Source organism: Equus caballus, chromosome 17, assembly GCF_041296265.1.
Source record: "Equus caballus isolate H_3958 breed thoroughbred chromosome 17, TB-T2T, whole genome shotgun sequence".
NCBI lineage: Eukaryota > Metazoa > Chordata > Mammalia > Perissodactyla > Equidae > Equus > Equus caballus.
In genome coordinates this window covers 19134407-19149137 of record NC_091700.1, presented here as the reverse complement: position 1 = coordinate 19149137, position 14731 = coordinate 19134407, and the positions used below count along the sequence as shown (strand labels likewise).

Sequence of the window (14731 nt, the reverse complement as noted above, 5' to 3'; positions counted from 1 at the left end):
CCATAAATGCTTAAGGGTTTTGGCAATGCTAATCATGAATGACAATATTGTTTTGTAATAAGAATGTTTGGCAGGTATGTTTGGTATGTTGGCTTCAGTAGTAATTCTTTTTTTAGTTTGCTTACACTGCCTTTTATTGGTATTCTATTTTTGTGGATCTGATTTGGTTTTGGTAAAAATTCTTTTTTAACTTAATCTCTTGGGGAAAGCTAACTGGATCATGAAATAGTAAGGGGATACAGAAGCTCTCACTTAAATTTGGATTTACACTAAAGCCAACGTTGCTGTTTGGAGGCAAGGCTTGGGAAAACATTCAGGTGAGGTCAGTTTTCCTTTATCTCAAAGGACTTTTGATTCTTGGACTAAGTGCTGTCGGTAAGACTGGGCTCATTGGTTCTGCGCTGTGCCAGAAAGAAAAGTAGCAGTTTTGTTGTTAGAAAAATTAATAGTGATAGAGATTAAACATATAGGAAGAAAAACTGGGCTTCCTCTTGCTTCTGAAACTTTGTTTTACTAAAGAGGTAGAATAAAAAGAATATAGGAAGATGGATAAATTATTTATTATTTTTGTAAAATGTCCTTTGTTGCTGCACGATCTTTCTATATTGTAAACTACTTATAAGAATAGGCAGTGGAAATGTTCAGACTCTCCATATTTGCTTGAAGATAATTTGTAGTTATTGTATGGTTCATTTAATTGGTCTTTTTGCTGTCGGTCACCACCACAAAATGGTACCTTTATTGAAAGTTTTAGTAGATGAACAAGAACTCATTTGCATATTGTAAGGACCTGTAGCATTTCTAAAGATGACTTTTTCCCCTTCATGTTAAGAGGTATATACTTACTGATAATACTGTGTGTTCTCGTAAGGTTTATCCGATGACAGTCAGCAGCAGGGTGTGATTAAGCCCTGTCCTCTGGCTCTGGGCCGAGTGTGTGTTGTCTCTGGTCGTGCAGTTACAGAGTAGGGCAGGTGGTATGTTCATATGCCTTTGATTGCTCAGAAGTTGGTGTGCTTTCCCAGGCAGAGCATTTTAGAGCTAGGTAGGATCATTGTGGGAGTGGAGGCTAGGGAACAGAGAGTTAATTCTTCACTGTTCTGTGGTTGAATTTACGTCTAGCCATTGAATTTACATCTGGCTGCAACTGATTTTCCAGGGGATTAAGATAGCATTGTGCTTAGAAGACTGGTTTTAGTACTTGAGAACTGGAACCCTTGCTAAGAGGGACTGGGCTTGTGTTTGGTTCACTGACAGAAAGATCGTTGTACTCTAACTCCTGATTCTTGAATTTGGTGAAGACATGGGAAAGTGAAGTAAGATTAGATGTGGGTGATGAATTTTTAAGAACACAAGGATTATTAAAAGACTGAAAGCAACTCTGTATGACTGTACTGTTGGTTAAATTTTACTTGATTTGGTTACAAATGAATTATTTGGATAGAAAATATAAATTACCTGAGTTCAGCATTTATTTTAGAAAAATGTATAAATCCGAAGCCCAAGAAAATTTTTGATTTAAAATCTGATTTGAATTTTGGTAAATGGTAGCTATTTAATTAGTGTCAATCTATTGTGACCATATGTCTCCTAGAATCTGACAAGCATATAGCAATTAATTAGTGAGTAATCACTTTATTGCCAAACTTTTCTTCTGTTGGCAATATATTTGGATAAAAAAGATAAAGATAAAAAAAGAAAATACAATGTCTAGATACTATCCCATGTTAAAGTAGTACTGTTTAACCAAAACTTTGGAAACTTTCAAAAAGGAAACTATTGTTTTGTTAAAACTGTTGTTTTTAAAATAAACTATTGCTTTATTTAAACTTTAAATCATTTTTTAAAATGTTATCTTAAGAATAGAAGTGCTGTATTTCTGAATTTTAGTGGTAGTCTTTTTGTTTTGAAAGTATTCTACGTTAAGAATTATTTGGGGTAGAAGTGGTATTTTTGAGTCTCTTATATGTACATACAGAAATAGTTAATTGGTAATATTAAATTAAAAACTGAATTATCCTAATTCTTCACATTGTTTTAAATGTACAGATGTGGTCCAGACCTGTATATGACTGTTGTATTCACATTGTGATTTTGTTCTAACTAGTTTTTTAAATTGAAAAGTAATAACATGTACATTCATAATAACAATATTTCAGGTAATACAGAAGGGCCCTCATAGTCTCCTATTCAAAGACAACAACTTAACAGCTTCACAGCACAATCTGTTAACTAAAACATATGTTTCTTGTGAGGATCGCCCTGTTCTTAAACATTTGTTCCATTCATTATTATACTGTTCTTTTTATTGTTTTTATGTTTAAGTTTTTATTAAAATGCTTTCGGGATAATTACGTGTTCTTTTAGTAGAGAGAGATTATTTGTAATTAAGTTATATGGTTGTGTCTTATTGTGCAAACTGGACTTTATGTGCATTTTTTATTATGAAAAGGGTATTGGTAGTAGTGGTAGGCTGACTGATAAAGAGAAGGTAGTTAAGTCTGCAGTGTTGTGGATTAATTCTTCAAAGAACAATTAGCATAACCTCTTTGTGAGGTGTGTTTACAAGTGAGCTTTCTTATTAGAAAGCAAACATCATGCCAGAGTTAAAAATCCTTTCCAGGTTTGGGGTTGGAAAACAAAACTCACATGGAACTTTAATATGATAGGGAAAAGTATTTTCTGATAGATATCAGATATTAAATTCACAGATCTCCATATGCTGTTGGCAACATGTAAGGAATTCAAATCTTAAAAACATGCTTGTCGTCAGCTTTTAAAGGAAATTTGGCTATACAGACTGAGCACCAGGGACAGTGTGTCTGAAACAGACCAAGATCAAGAGAGGCTAAAACAAGGATTTGGAAAAAACAGATTTGAGGATTATTTTGAACTGATGTTTAGGTGAGCAATTGCATTAATTCCATTTCATATCTGGAAAAAGCCCTCTCTTAAACTTAGGACTTTTCCATTTCTTCTTAATATAAATAATCGATATCTACAAATACTTATGGAGCATACACTTTTTATACTTAAAAAAGATAGAAAAGAGAATTAAACAAATCTCTTGGTTTAGGTTTAGTTTCCTTTTGTGATATTTATTAGCTTTTGAAGTGATCTCCTCCACTTAGTAAAGAACACAGCCTGCTATAACTGACTGGCTTAGTTGGAATGCAGGAGACTTTTTTCATTCACTTAGAATGAGAGTTTCCATATTTCCAAGAATAGCAAAATCCATAAATATTACTTCCTTTATTTCTGCTGTCAATATTCTTCCTCTGTGCTTGAACTTTTAGATTTTAACTTTCTCTTGCAGTTCCCAGCACCTGGAGTATTTGCCTCTCTTACCCAGAGAGAGCGGCTTGCATTTGCGAGCTGCCTGGTGGCTATGTTAACGAGAAAAGTGACAAATGGTCTGCTTTGAGACCAAACATTTTATTATAGTTATGTGAATCCGTGTCATATACCAGCTAATTTAAAAATAAAATCATGACGCCTTTTTGTAAGCATACAAAGTATTAATAAATTCTGTTATTTATCTAGTTAAAAGTGTTCAGTAATTATACACATATATTTTGTTTTTTAGATTTGGATATCCAACAAATGAACAATTTCTTATCATTTTTATCTCAGACTGCAAATTCCTAAAAAAAGGGAACTAGATTGTCATAATTTCTTTGTGTATTTTTGCTTAACACAGTCCTTAATATAAGTATTTCATAAGTACTTTTCATTTCTGAACAGTTTACATACCAAAAAATTGCCTTTTAATTAATAAAATGGGACATTGTAAATTAAGGGAATAAAACTGGAAAAGAATAAATGGAATATTTTTTATGAAGTACAAAGAATGTATTGCCTTACTTAGGTGCTTTATTTCATATTCACAAGCCGCCTGCTTTTTTTATGCCCCAGCCTTTTATTGTGGAAAATTTCAAAGATGCACAAAAACAGAATACCCAGCTTCAGCAGCTCTAAGTTCTTGTTTCATCTGCAACTCTCCCATCCCCGGGTTACTGTGAAGCAAATCCTGGATATCAAATACTTCCTGCCACAGATGTTTCAGTTTGTTTCTCTAAAAGTTAATCAAGCCTTCGTCTGTAGACGACCTGCAATAAGATCTGATCTGCAGTCAGTGTACCGTATTCTGAGTGAAGACCAGTCTTAACAACCTTAGACCAAAGTAGGTACTTAGTGAGAAAGTGAAATCGTTTTAGAAACTTGTCATACCAATAACTCCTAGTATTCATGAGCTGTTATGTTTTTTTCAGGCTTTTCTTTATTTGAAGTTCCAACAGTTAACTTTCTTTTGGCTTTTGACTCTTCCTCTGCATCCCCACAAGGGGGCAGATAAAGGAAGAGAAAAGTAAAATTTAAGTGAGCCTGATTTGAGTTTCGCTTTTATTCATCAGTCAAATGGAGTTGCAGCAGATTTTTGGAGTAATTTTTCAGAAACAAGCAGTGACTTCTCTTCTGAAAGAACTTGCGGTGCCCTTCCTTGCTTTTCAAAGACAAAATAATATTAGATACCTAAAACAGAGGTTAAGCAATAATCTTTTAAAAATGGTTTCTAAACCATTGTTACAGCCTTCAGTTTTCTCTGCTAATGGTTTGGGCTTTAATGAAAATATAGCATTTGAACTTATGTCTGATTTTTGCAAGCTATAGTTTAGGTAACTATTGTTGAAATTTCTCATTGAGCAATGAGGATATTGCCTAGTTGATGTATTTTACTGGGCATTTGATTAGCATTGGAAAGGGCATAACCACCATCTTTATGCCCAAACAGCTTCCCATTTCCTAAAACCTTCAGTTACTGTGTCAGTGTCATTGAGTGAATTATGTTCATAAACACCTACGAATATGTTATGGTTACTTTATGTATGGCAAAGACAGTATTCTATTTTGAAGCTTGTTTGATATTGAACACCTGAGCACCATAAAAATTGATTTTCAGTCTGTGGGCATTTTAAATGAGCACCTGTGGAGTTTTATGTAAGTTAATTATTTCTTTGTGTGAGACTGGTGTCTGGATACTTGAGGTGTGGGAGTTTTTCTTCTTCTGTATCGTGTATACTTGCCCTTCTTGTTCTTTTTCGTTTCCCAGTAAATATACTTCTTTTGGCAAAATGCTGTTTTTCCAAGCAGACTATGTAAGACTCACATTTTGTATATGTGGTTTTAGTTGTTATAAGATATTGAGGGAGAATAATGGGATAAACATTAATGGGATTAAAAAATGGGATTGACTCTTCTTTTTTTGTATGTATTTTGGCGTCTGTTTTACATTAGTGTTTTTCCTGCTGTTGCCACCCTTAAGATCTCTGGTTATCTAAATTTCTACATCACTGCGGCATGGCATATAATGAAACTGTTATCTTACATTCCTATAGCATTCTTTTTATCAGCAGTTAATGCCTTTTATTCCTTAACTTCATGCATGAATTATGTAGCATATGTGAAGAGGCTTAAACTGTTTCCATTACATTCTTTCTGGATGGCTCCTGTTATATTTAGGATATACTTATACTTTAGACAAAGTAAGAATGTTATTGTTGTTGACCTTGACCCCAGATAACTGGGCAGACATTATATAGCGATGTTTGAGTCTTCACAAAACGTACTGTTAAAGCCGACAGAGTGCTGGCGGGAGACTCTCCTGGACAGCAGAGTCATGGAGCTTTTCTTCACAGTAAGTCTCACTTTTCATCTCTGGTAGTAAAGGCCACGGAAAAGTGCCACTGAGAAGAGCACGTGCTTTTGTGTTTTTCTTACCTAAAACAAGACAGATTGCTTTTCGCCTCTAAAGCCTTCTCTTCTAATCAATATATCTGCTTAAACAGAAATCATGTAGAAATGTTCTTGTTAATTTATAAAACTGTTATATAATTATGAAGGATTTAATATCCTAGAGCTGAAGTTCTCACACTTCTTGGTCTCAGGCTCCCTTTACACTCTTAAAAATGATTGAAGACCCTGAAGAGCTTTTGTTTATGTGCGTTATAGCTATTAACATTTACCATATTAAAAATTCAGACCGAGAACTTTAAAATAATTTAATTCATTTAAAAATATCAATACCAAATCATTATATATCAACAAATAACATTTTAATAAATAGCTATATTTTTGATAAAAAAAGGTTAGTGAGAAGAGTGATATTGTTTTACATTTTTGCAAATCTCTCTAATGTCAGGGGTAATAGAAGACAGCCACATTCTCATATCTGCTTCTTCATTCAATCGGTTGCAGTATTACACATCATGTAGCCTTGGGGATACTGTACTGTATGCATGTGTGACAGTAAGAATGGGAAAGGCAAATACTGTCTTTGTATTATTATGAAAATAGTTTTGCCCTTACAGCCAACCTAACAGGGTCTTAGGAAGCTCCAGGGCCTGGACCACACTTGGAGAGCTGCTCTTCTACAGTAGGGTGCTTTTTATGGACTAATTATCAGTCATGGGTTGAGTTAGTGTTATTGAATAACAGGTTATTTCAACTCTAACTATTTGCTAAATATCGAGAAGTAAGCAGTATGCTCCCGTGTTTGCCCATGAGGGTCCCCAATATAATGATCAAAAGCTGGGGAAAAAATACCTACTATATATGTGTGTAGGGTGTATGTGTGTTAGGTGCTTATTTGCAATTATAGGGCAAACATACAAGTTATTTAGATATAATGGCTGGGGCAGAAATACAGATAAAAACCAATTAAGGAGGAAAAAAGTATTTTGCTTATTAATCCCAACCATTAATTATAGTTTCTTACCTTTTCATTTGTTTAAAAAAATTCACTTTTTTAAAACGTTTTTGCACCATTTAAAAATTGTAGTTATGTGATGTATATTAGAAAATACCTAGAACAAGATTGTTTATCCATGGATATCCATAAAAATATTTTCTCTAAAAATACTCAGAAGATTACTTTGCATTTGCTTAAATCAGAGAAATGACTATCAGTATCAAAGAATTGTAGCTAAGTTTTAAAAATCTGTTGCCTGCCTCATCTGACAGAAGTTGTTTTGATTTGTATCCAAGTTCAACTTTCAGTATTATTCATTTGATTGAAAGTAGATCCCATTCCAGCAGTTTTTGAAAAGGTGAAAAACTTGCTACCAGTACTGGAAACAACTACCCCAAATCTGAACAGCTGTCTAGACAGACTGGACAGCTGCTCCTGTCAGCTGTGAACTACCACAGGCAAATAACTTTTGAATTGAAAGTTAACTCTTTTTCACTTTGTTATTTTAACAGTTTTGTATTTGTGGCCTATTATTTTCATTTAAGCAGTTTATAAACAATTTTAATTTTGTTATTTGTTACGAAAAAGGCAGTGGCTCATCTTTTTGTGTTATTAAGTTTTTGTTAAATTTATTTTCAGTTATGTGAATTCATTCCTGATTTAAAGCAGTTTTCCACCGGATATCATCGCTATTTCCGTAAATTTCCATCAATAAACGTAAATATACTATCGTGTGGAATCGAGCCTTGAAATATGTTGCTCATATTTGAATTCAGGAACACTTCAGGTTGCATTCTGCCCCTCAGAAGTGTACAAAATGCTCAATTTTTCTTTCTCCCATTAGGTGTTGGAAAATTGCTCTCCTTAGTTTTTCCTTCTACCTTTTTGACAGATTCTTTCTGATCTTGTTTGTGGTCTCTTTCTCTGCTTATTGCTTAAAATACCAAGTATTTAGTAAAATACTTAGTAAATACTAAGTAAATACTGAATTACTAATACTTATTTAGTAAAATACTGAGATAGGAACACTACGATAGTGTTCCTGTCTTAGTTCTCAGCTTTGCTGACTGTGTACACTTTTGTGGGGCTCTCTCTCCCACATGTACGCCCTCAAGCACCACTTCTACCCTGATGACTCCTAAATCTATATTCGGCACACACTGCTCCAGAGTTCCAGAGTCTTATAATCCAAGTGCTTACTGGATGTTTTAATTTGGATGGCCCACAGGCATCTCAGATTCAACATGTTCCAGTAGGATTTATCATCTTACTTGCTTCTCTTTATTCCCTGTCTTGCTTCACCATTCACCTCCCTGGGTGTTCTGCTAGACTTTGCTTTTCCTTTTCCCTCTGCTTCTCTCCCTATTCAAGTCATGAATTCATTTTTTAAGTTGTATAATATAGTTCAGATATGGTAGAACTCTTTGTAGTGCTGACATTGGAAGAAGGGCGAAAATCTATGTTATGTAAGAATTAATCATTGATTTACCTTGAGTTTTCTGTGGTTCGTATGTTAGATAACATAAATTGAACAGTACAGGCAGGCTCTACAGACAGTTTCTTGTTTTATTTTATCACATATTCAATGTTAGCTGTTTCTTTGAAGGTATTTTTTCTTTTGATTCTTCATTTTCTGGACCAGGAGTGAGCAACCATTTGGCTCTGTGGTAGAAAAGAAGCCCTCTGTTCTCCCAGATTGCATTGTATTAGTTGATAGAATGTTTCCCTAGGTATCATGTTTGAATGTTGATTAGGTTAAAGGCACAATGGCAGAAATTTAGTTACAGTTTTCAGATAAGGAACTTAAGAATAAGCTTCGTTCAAAAGTTCATGAATTAGTGTGGGTATATGATTTTGTGTTGTACTTTTAATTTACTCTATCAAACTTAGAGTAGAATTTATTTTGAAAAACATTTCTTTTGTTCTCGACCAGGGATTGTCAAACTTCTTCTGTAAAGACCAGGTAGTAAATATTAGGCTTTGCAGGTCACATTTTCTCTGAGGCAACTATTCAGCTCTGCCCTTGTAGTACGACTGTAGATGATGCCTCAGCAAACAAGCACGGCAGTGTTCCACTAAAACCTGGTTGCCAGTTGTTAAAATGTGAGCTTTGTATAATTTTTATGTGTCTTGAAATCTTATTGTTTGATTTTGTTTTTCCCAACTGTATAAAAATGTAAAAACCATTCTTACCTCACAGGCCATACAAAAGCAGGCAGGAATCCAGATTTGGCCTGTGGGCTGTGGTTTGCTGACCTACTGTTCTAGACCAAAGAGGGTAACATATTTTAAGCATATCAGTAGATAAATTAACTTTGTAACTTTCACTAAGTTTTTAAGGTTTTAAGTTTCTTAGAACCTTCGGAAGTTCAGGGATTAAAGTTGATGGAATCAATCCGTGAATGAAGATTTATTGAGAGTCTGTTCGCTGTGTCCCAGCACTATACCAATGACTAAGAGAAACATTCTAACTTCAACTAACTTATAAATTTATAATTGCGAAGTCAGTGAACATAACCTGAAACAAATAGAGAATAAATGTTTAATATTATGTGCCATTCAGAAAGCAGGGATTGGTGTAGGAAAAGAAGGGCTAGAGAAGTCAAATGCTTGTCCAAAGTAGAAAATGGACTCTGTAAATGTTGTGGTGAATTAAAATCATTACCTATAATTTCTTTACTAAATGTATTTTTCTTGGTTATTTGAATTATGTCAAATCACAGAAATGAACCATCTTTAAAATCTGAAAATATTTATAGCACTGTAAAATTAGGGAGCAATATTTTGGGAGCATTTCCTTCACACATGCAACTGTATACCTGGTGTTTCACCAGGTGTTGTATCATTGAAATAAAGTCTGGATGAGGTTTAAAGTGGATTTAAATACAATTTAAATAAAAGTTTTATTTAAAAATTTTTAGTATTTATTAGTAGCAATGATGTAGGATAAAATGAGAATGAAACAAATTGTAGGCCATCGCAGTTAATGAAAGAGTGTGCTTATATATTGGTTGAATGAATGAATGTCTAGGGATTGACAGGTATATTGGTTTTCTAAGTGTGCAACTGTTTACTTCCACTAACGTAGCATCTATACACTCCTGATTGAACTTGTCTGCTAACTTTAGCAAGAAGCTCTAGCTAGGCATAGTTAGCATAATACAGATGACTGTCGTTGTTGCTGTTTTTAGAAGAAGCAGTATGTCTGACTGGCTGGCATCTGTTTCTCTCTTTGTCATAACGTGCTGGAGACAGTTCAATTTTCAAAATGTAGGTAGCCCTTAGTTAAAAATTAATTGATATGTTTAAAATCATGTCCTATAATGTAAAGTGGACTGAGGGACAATTTTCAAATTTAGTTTAATTCAACAATTAATTTTCTAGAAATAGCCAACTACAGTGAATTTTTCTCTTACCTCATTTGGCATGATAGACACGTGACCCTTACAAAAGAAGAATTTATTTTTATGGATTAGTAATTCTTTCTAACAGGTACATCGAAAAATCAGAGAAGATTCAGATATGGCACAAGATTCCCTGCAGTGCCTTGCCCAGTTAGCTTCTCTCCATGGACCCATCTTCCCTGATGAAGGTTCGCAAGTCGATTATCTAGCACACTTCATTGAGGGACTACTGAATACTATCAATGGGTAGGTATACTTGCCCCTCACAAGTGAAAAAAGGAACTTTCAGTTTTTTCTTTAACAGTGGAGGAAAAAAAGAAACTAGTGATGTTTTTCCCTTTTTAAAATATTTTGAAGTATAGTTTTATGGTAATTTGAAATTAATAGCTATGCTTTTAAAAATGAATAGGTGATAATATTTGCATGTTTGGAAATGCGTGATTGTGACTTCTCTTCTACTACCACTTAATAACACTCTTGCTTGATTTTTAGAATTGAAATAGAAGATTCTGAAGCTGTGGGAATCTCCAGCATTATCAGCAACCTGATAACTGTGTTCCCTCGAAATGTTTTAACTGCCATTCCAAATGAACTTTTCTCCTCCTTTGTTAACTGCCTCACACACCTCACTTGTTCTTTTGGGCGAAGTGCTGCACTGGAAGAAGTGGTAAGTGTTCTAAAATGAATGGTATCTGTTTCTCACAAGAAAATCTGCTGTGCCTTTGGGACACTTCTCATGACAAGTAATTATTTTAAGTGAGTACTAGCTATTGTTAAAATTGCGTTTTTGTTTATATGTGCAAATTATTTGGCAGTCTGTGTTTGGAAACATGACTTTTAAAATTTTGTGGATTAAAATCACTTTAGTAGATTAAATTTATTGGTCTCAAGATTTTAACTTTGAGATAATTTAGTACCTGAATGTAGGACATAGAATAAAATGTTTATATTAAGAATTATGTTGAAAGCCCATATTAACAATAAAAACTTTAAGTTTAAAGGGTGCTGCTAACTTTGTGGTGTGGTGACTATGTGTAATTTTTATGTATTTTTTGAGAATTTTAAAATTTTGGACTTCTCTGGAAATTACTTAAAGATAATTTGGTTCTAATTATAACCATGCTTATTTTGATTAGACTGTGCTCTTTAATTTTTTTGGTGCTATGGTTTAATAGTATATGTTGCTAGAATTTAATTTAAATGAAAATGAAGACCAGTAGCAGTACTAAAGATTTTTTGTATAAATTTTCAAATGCATATTTTCCAAATTTTATATTTAATTTAGAAAACACGTGCTTAAACTCCTTGACAGCACAGCTGCGTTTATAATAGTTACTGTGAATAACTACGTTAATCATGGGAAATAATTGATTTTTTTCCTACAAAGTAGTTATTAAATTGTTGAAACTAAATTTTCTTTTTATGAATCAAAACGTGGATCTTTTCAAAGATTTGTAAGGGCAATAAGAATATTTGTAGATATCTGTTAGAATTTCATGTTAAATCCTAACTGAGCTGTTTTGTTGGGGGTCTGGCAGTGCACGTGTGAGTTTTTCGTATCCTTTCAGAGCTGTTCGGAGGATAAAGAACTCAGGAATGATTGTGTTTATGTAGCTGGGCACTTCAGTGGTTTGATGAGGACAGGAACCAGGTCAGGCAGATATTTCTGTGTTGGAAAAAGTATAGGTAGTGGAGGAATAGAAGTTTAAGGGTGTAATATGTGAGAGGTGAATTTCTCAGGGGCAGCAACTATGTACTCAGCATGGAAATACAGGGAAATTTTAAGTATTTAAGCTTTACTCAAACCCTTCAAATTATCATGGACTCTGAATCAATCAGGTTTCATCTCACAGGTTTTGTTGTACTTTGTTTTCCTCCTTGGTTTGTTTTCTCTTCTAAACTAGGTGGATTAAACGGCATGTTGATCATGTGTTTAGAAACACAAATACCTTTTAGTTTCTTTTTGTGGGTTAAGGATGTTCCTAAACATTTTATAGAAAAATTGCTGGAGGATTTATAACATTGTTAGTTTGCAGATTTTTAGTTTTAGTTTAGAATTTATTTATTTTAACCAGGAGACTGACAACTTGGAAAACAATTTTTCTGTCAAGGTTTGACATATACAGAAAGGCTAGATCCGCTTTCAGAGAAGTCGATGTGTATTGTGCTTGTTTCATAAGAAGGCGTGCTCTGGTTATGTTGTACCTAATACGTTTCATTTAAGAGAAGTGTTACTTCTTTTAATCAATTTCTTTTAATTGCTCTGTTTATGACATTTAAAAAATGTTCTTAAAAATAATTGGTTACGTATTAAAAAAGGCAGAGGGAGAAGATTTGTCTAAAGCTTTGCATCACTCATGGTAGCTAGGTAAGGGAGGTCTGGTGAAGTTGAGGGCTAAGGGGGGGCCCTGTACGATGAGTTGCCAGACTAAACGAATCCTCCTAAATGTCGCTTCAACCCTGTGTGCTTTTCATTATACCCTGTGTGTGCTGGGGGAGAGGGGCCTGGGGAATGTGCAACTGTCAAAAGTACGTGAGCAAGTCTGGCCAAACCAGAGTGGAACTTCTGGAACACAGGCCACATGTCTTGTTTTCTTGTGCACCCAGTGATTGTGGTATTAGTACATAATATATAGTTGTTGACCTGAGATGGAAAAATATATATAAAGAAATGATCTATTAAGTAAAAATTGAAAAATTGAGGCATATAAAAAACATACTTTGGGAGTCAGTGTGGTACAGAAAGATCCTGAACTTTGGAGGGGGACAGCACAGTCATGCACCAAGTAATCATAAACTACAGGGCCCTGAGCTAATTGCTTAACCTTTTCTGAGCATGTTTCCTTGTTGGGATAGTTAGGATAATTTCTTCTGAAGTGTTATGGGGTGGATTAACTATATGAAAGTGCCTGAACAGTGTGTGCAATAAAAGGTAGAATAATTATGATAAAAATGAACCTTTATAATAGCATTTATTGAGAGCCTGTATTGTGTATACTGTCTTACCAAGTAACACTGGTTCTTGAGTGTTGTTTTGTAGAAACCAAATATTTTAGTATTAGTTTTCTTGATAATTTTAATTTTGTGAAATATCTGTTTTTCTTTAATATCAAACGAGTTTCTTTTCCCAATAGGAAAACAGATTTATCATATACACTTGTTTTATTGTGATTTTTTTTCAGAAATGTATTTATTTAGGAATACATATAGATTGTCTCTTTTTTTAGAAATTCATGTCTCTATGAATTTGGTGATTATGATGGTGATTATGTTGCCATAGCAAGTTGAAAAAAAGAGCCTCTTCATGGGAAGAAAAATTCATGATACTAGTGTGTGTTTATGAAGTATGTCCTTGGTTGGTGGCTTTAGCCTGTGTGTGAAGAGACTGTTATTTATGATTATCCCTCAACTTTTTGAAAGTCTGTGCTCAAAAAAAGCAATTCCAGTCTTCAGCCAAGTTGTTCATTTTGCTGTTAAAATTTCTTAGTATTACTTGAGGCTTCCTGAAGCCAAGAATTTTTTCATTGCATCCCAGAAATCAAATTACTGTCTAATTGTTGGACCTAAGAAGTGAGAATGATTGTAGAGATGAAATTATTGCCTTAAAAATTAAAATCCTAACAAAATAATTCTTCATATTGTTATGTCAACTATTTTATAAAATATTTATAATACTAGGACATGCATTTAAATTGATTCCGTGAAATTTGAAGAGAATATGACTTGAACTCCATACTCCAGTTTGTTTCTTGATTTCTTTTGTCAGTAGAAAATTTTAAGCTCAGCCACCAGTAGGTTCATCAGACAGAAGCCATGTAAGTGAACACAGCAACCATCATAATGCTTAAACGTTGACGTGTATGTGTGTTTGGGTGTGTGTGGGTGTGTATGTAAGGGAGGAGTGGTAGATAAATTTTATAAAGTAAGAACTTTATATTTAATTTTGGTACATTTGTAGCCTGATCTCAAGACCAGCAGGACAAAGTAATGAAGAAAATGATACTTGGTAAGGTTGTTAGGAAGTTCATTCTAGAGTGTAAGGCAGTTGGGTGAGTGAGTGGATTTAAAGTTCAGCATTCTTAATTCAAAATCTGTCTTCTTTAGCTCAATGGACAGTTACTTTGTGGAGAGGAGATGTAGTGAAAAGGAATACATTGAAACCAAATTACAAAGTGAGAACTAGGAAGCAGAAATTTGAGGACATTTCAGTGATAAGAAGGAAAGCAATAGGTTACTTTCCGGAATGGTGATGTCAGTACAATGCATATATACCAAATGTCTACCTTGGATCTTAACTCATATGAGGATGGGATTGTTTGAGAAACTGTGCCAGCCGCCTCACCCAAGGGTTCTGACCACTAGGAAGGTATATATTGATGTTACTGTAGAGAGCAAGACAGCTGTCCAGCCCCATTATGTGCATTCATTTCCTTTGCTTGAAAGACCAAAGAAAAGAATTAAATGGGATTCATGAGTATTTTTTAAACTTTGCACATATACTTCTTTTTATACTTCTTTTTAAATATACTTCTTTTTAAAATACTAACGGTAGCTTTAGCTCTATGAGGATATTTGGAAGAAA

At 34.0% G+C, this 14731-nt stretch overlaps 1 protein-coding gene across 3 annotated transcripts in view; it reads left to right on the top strand.

Moving 5' to 3' along the window:
* XPO4 (exportin 4) overlaps positions 1–14731 on the top strand; it is a 125824-nt gene that overhangs the window by 65297 nt on the left and 45796 nt on the right. For all 3 annotated transcript variants that reach the window (XM_070239450.1, XM_070239452.1, XM_070239451.1), the window contains 3 exons: positions 5580–5692; positions 10238–10395; positions 10642–10816. In XM_070239450.1, coding sequence (XP_070095551.1) covers positions 5580–5692; positions 10238–10395; positions 10642–10816 — 446 coding nt within the window. The remainder of the gene's footprint in view (positions 1–5579; positions 5693–10237; positions 10396–10641; positions 10817–14731) is intronic.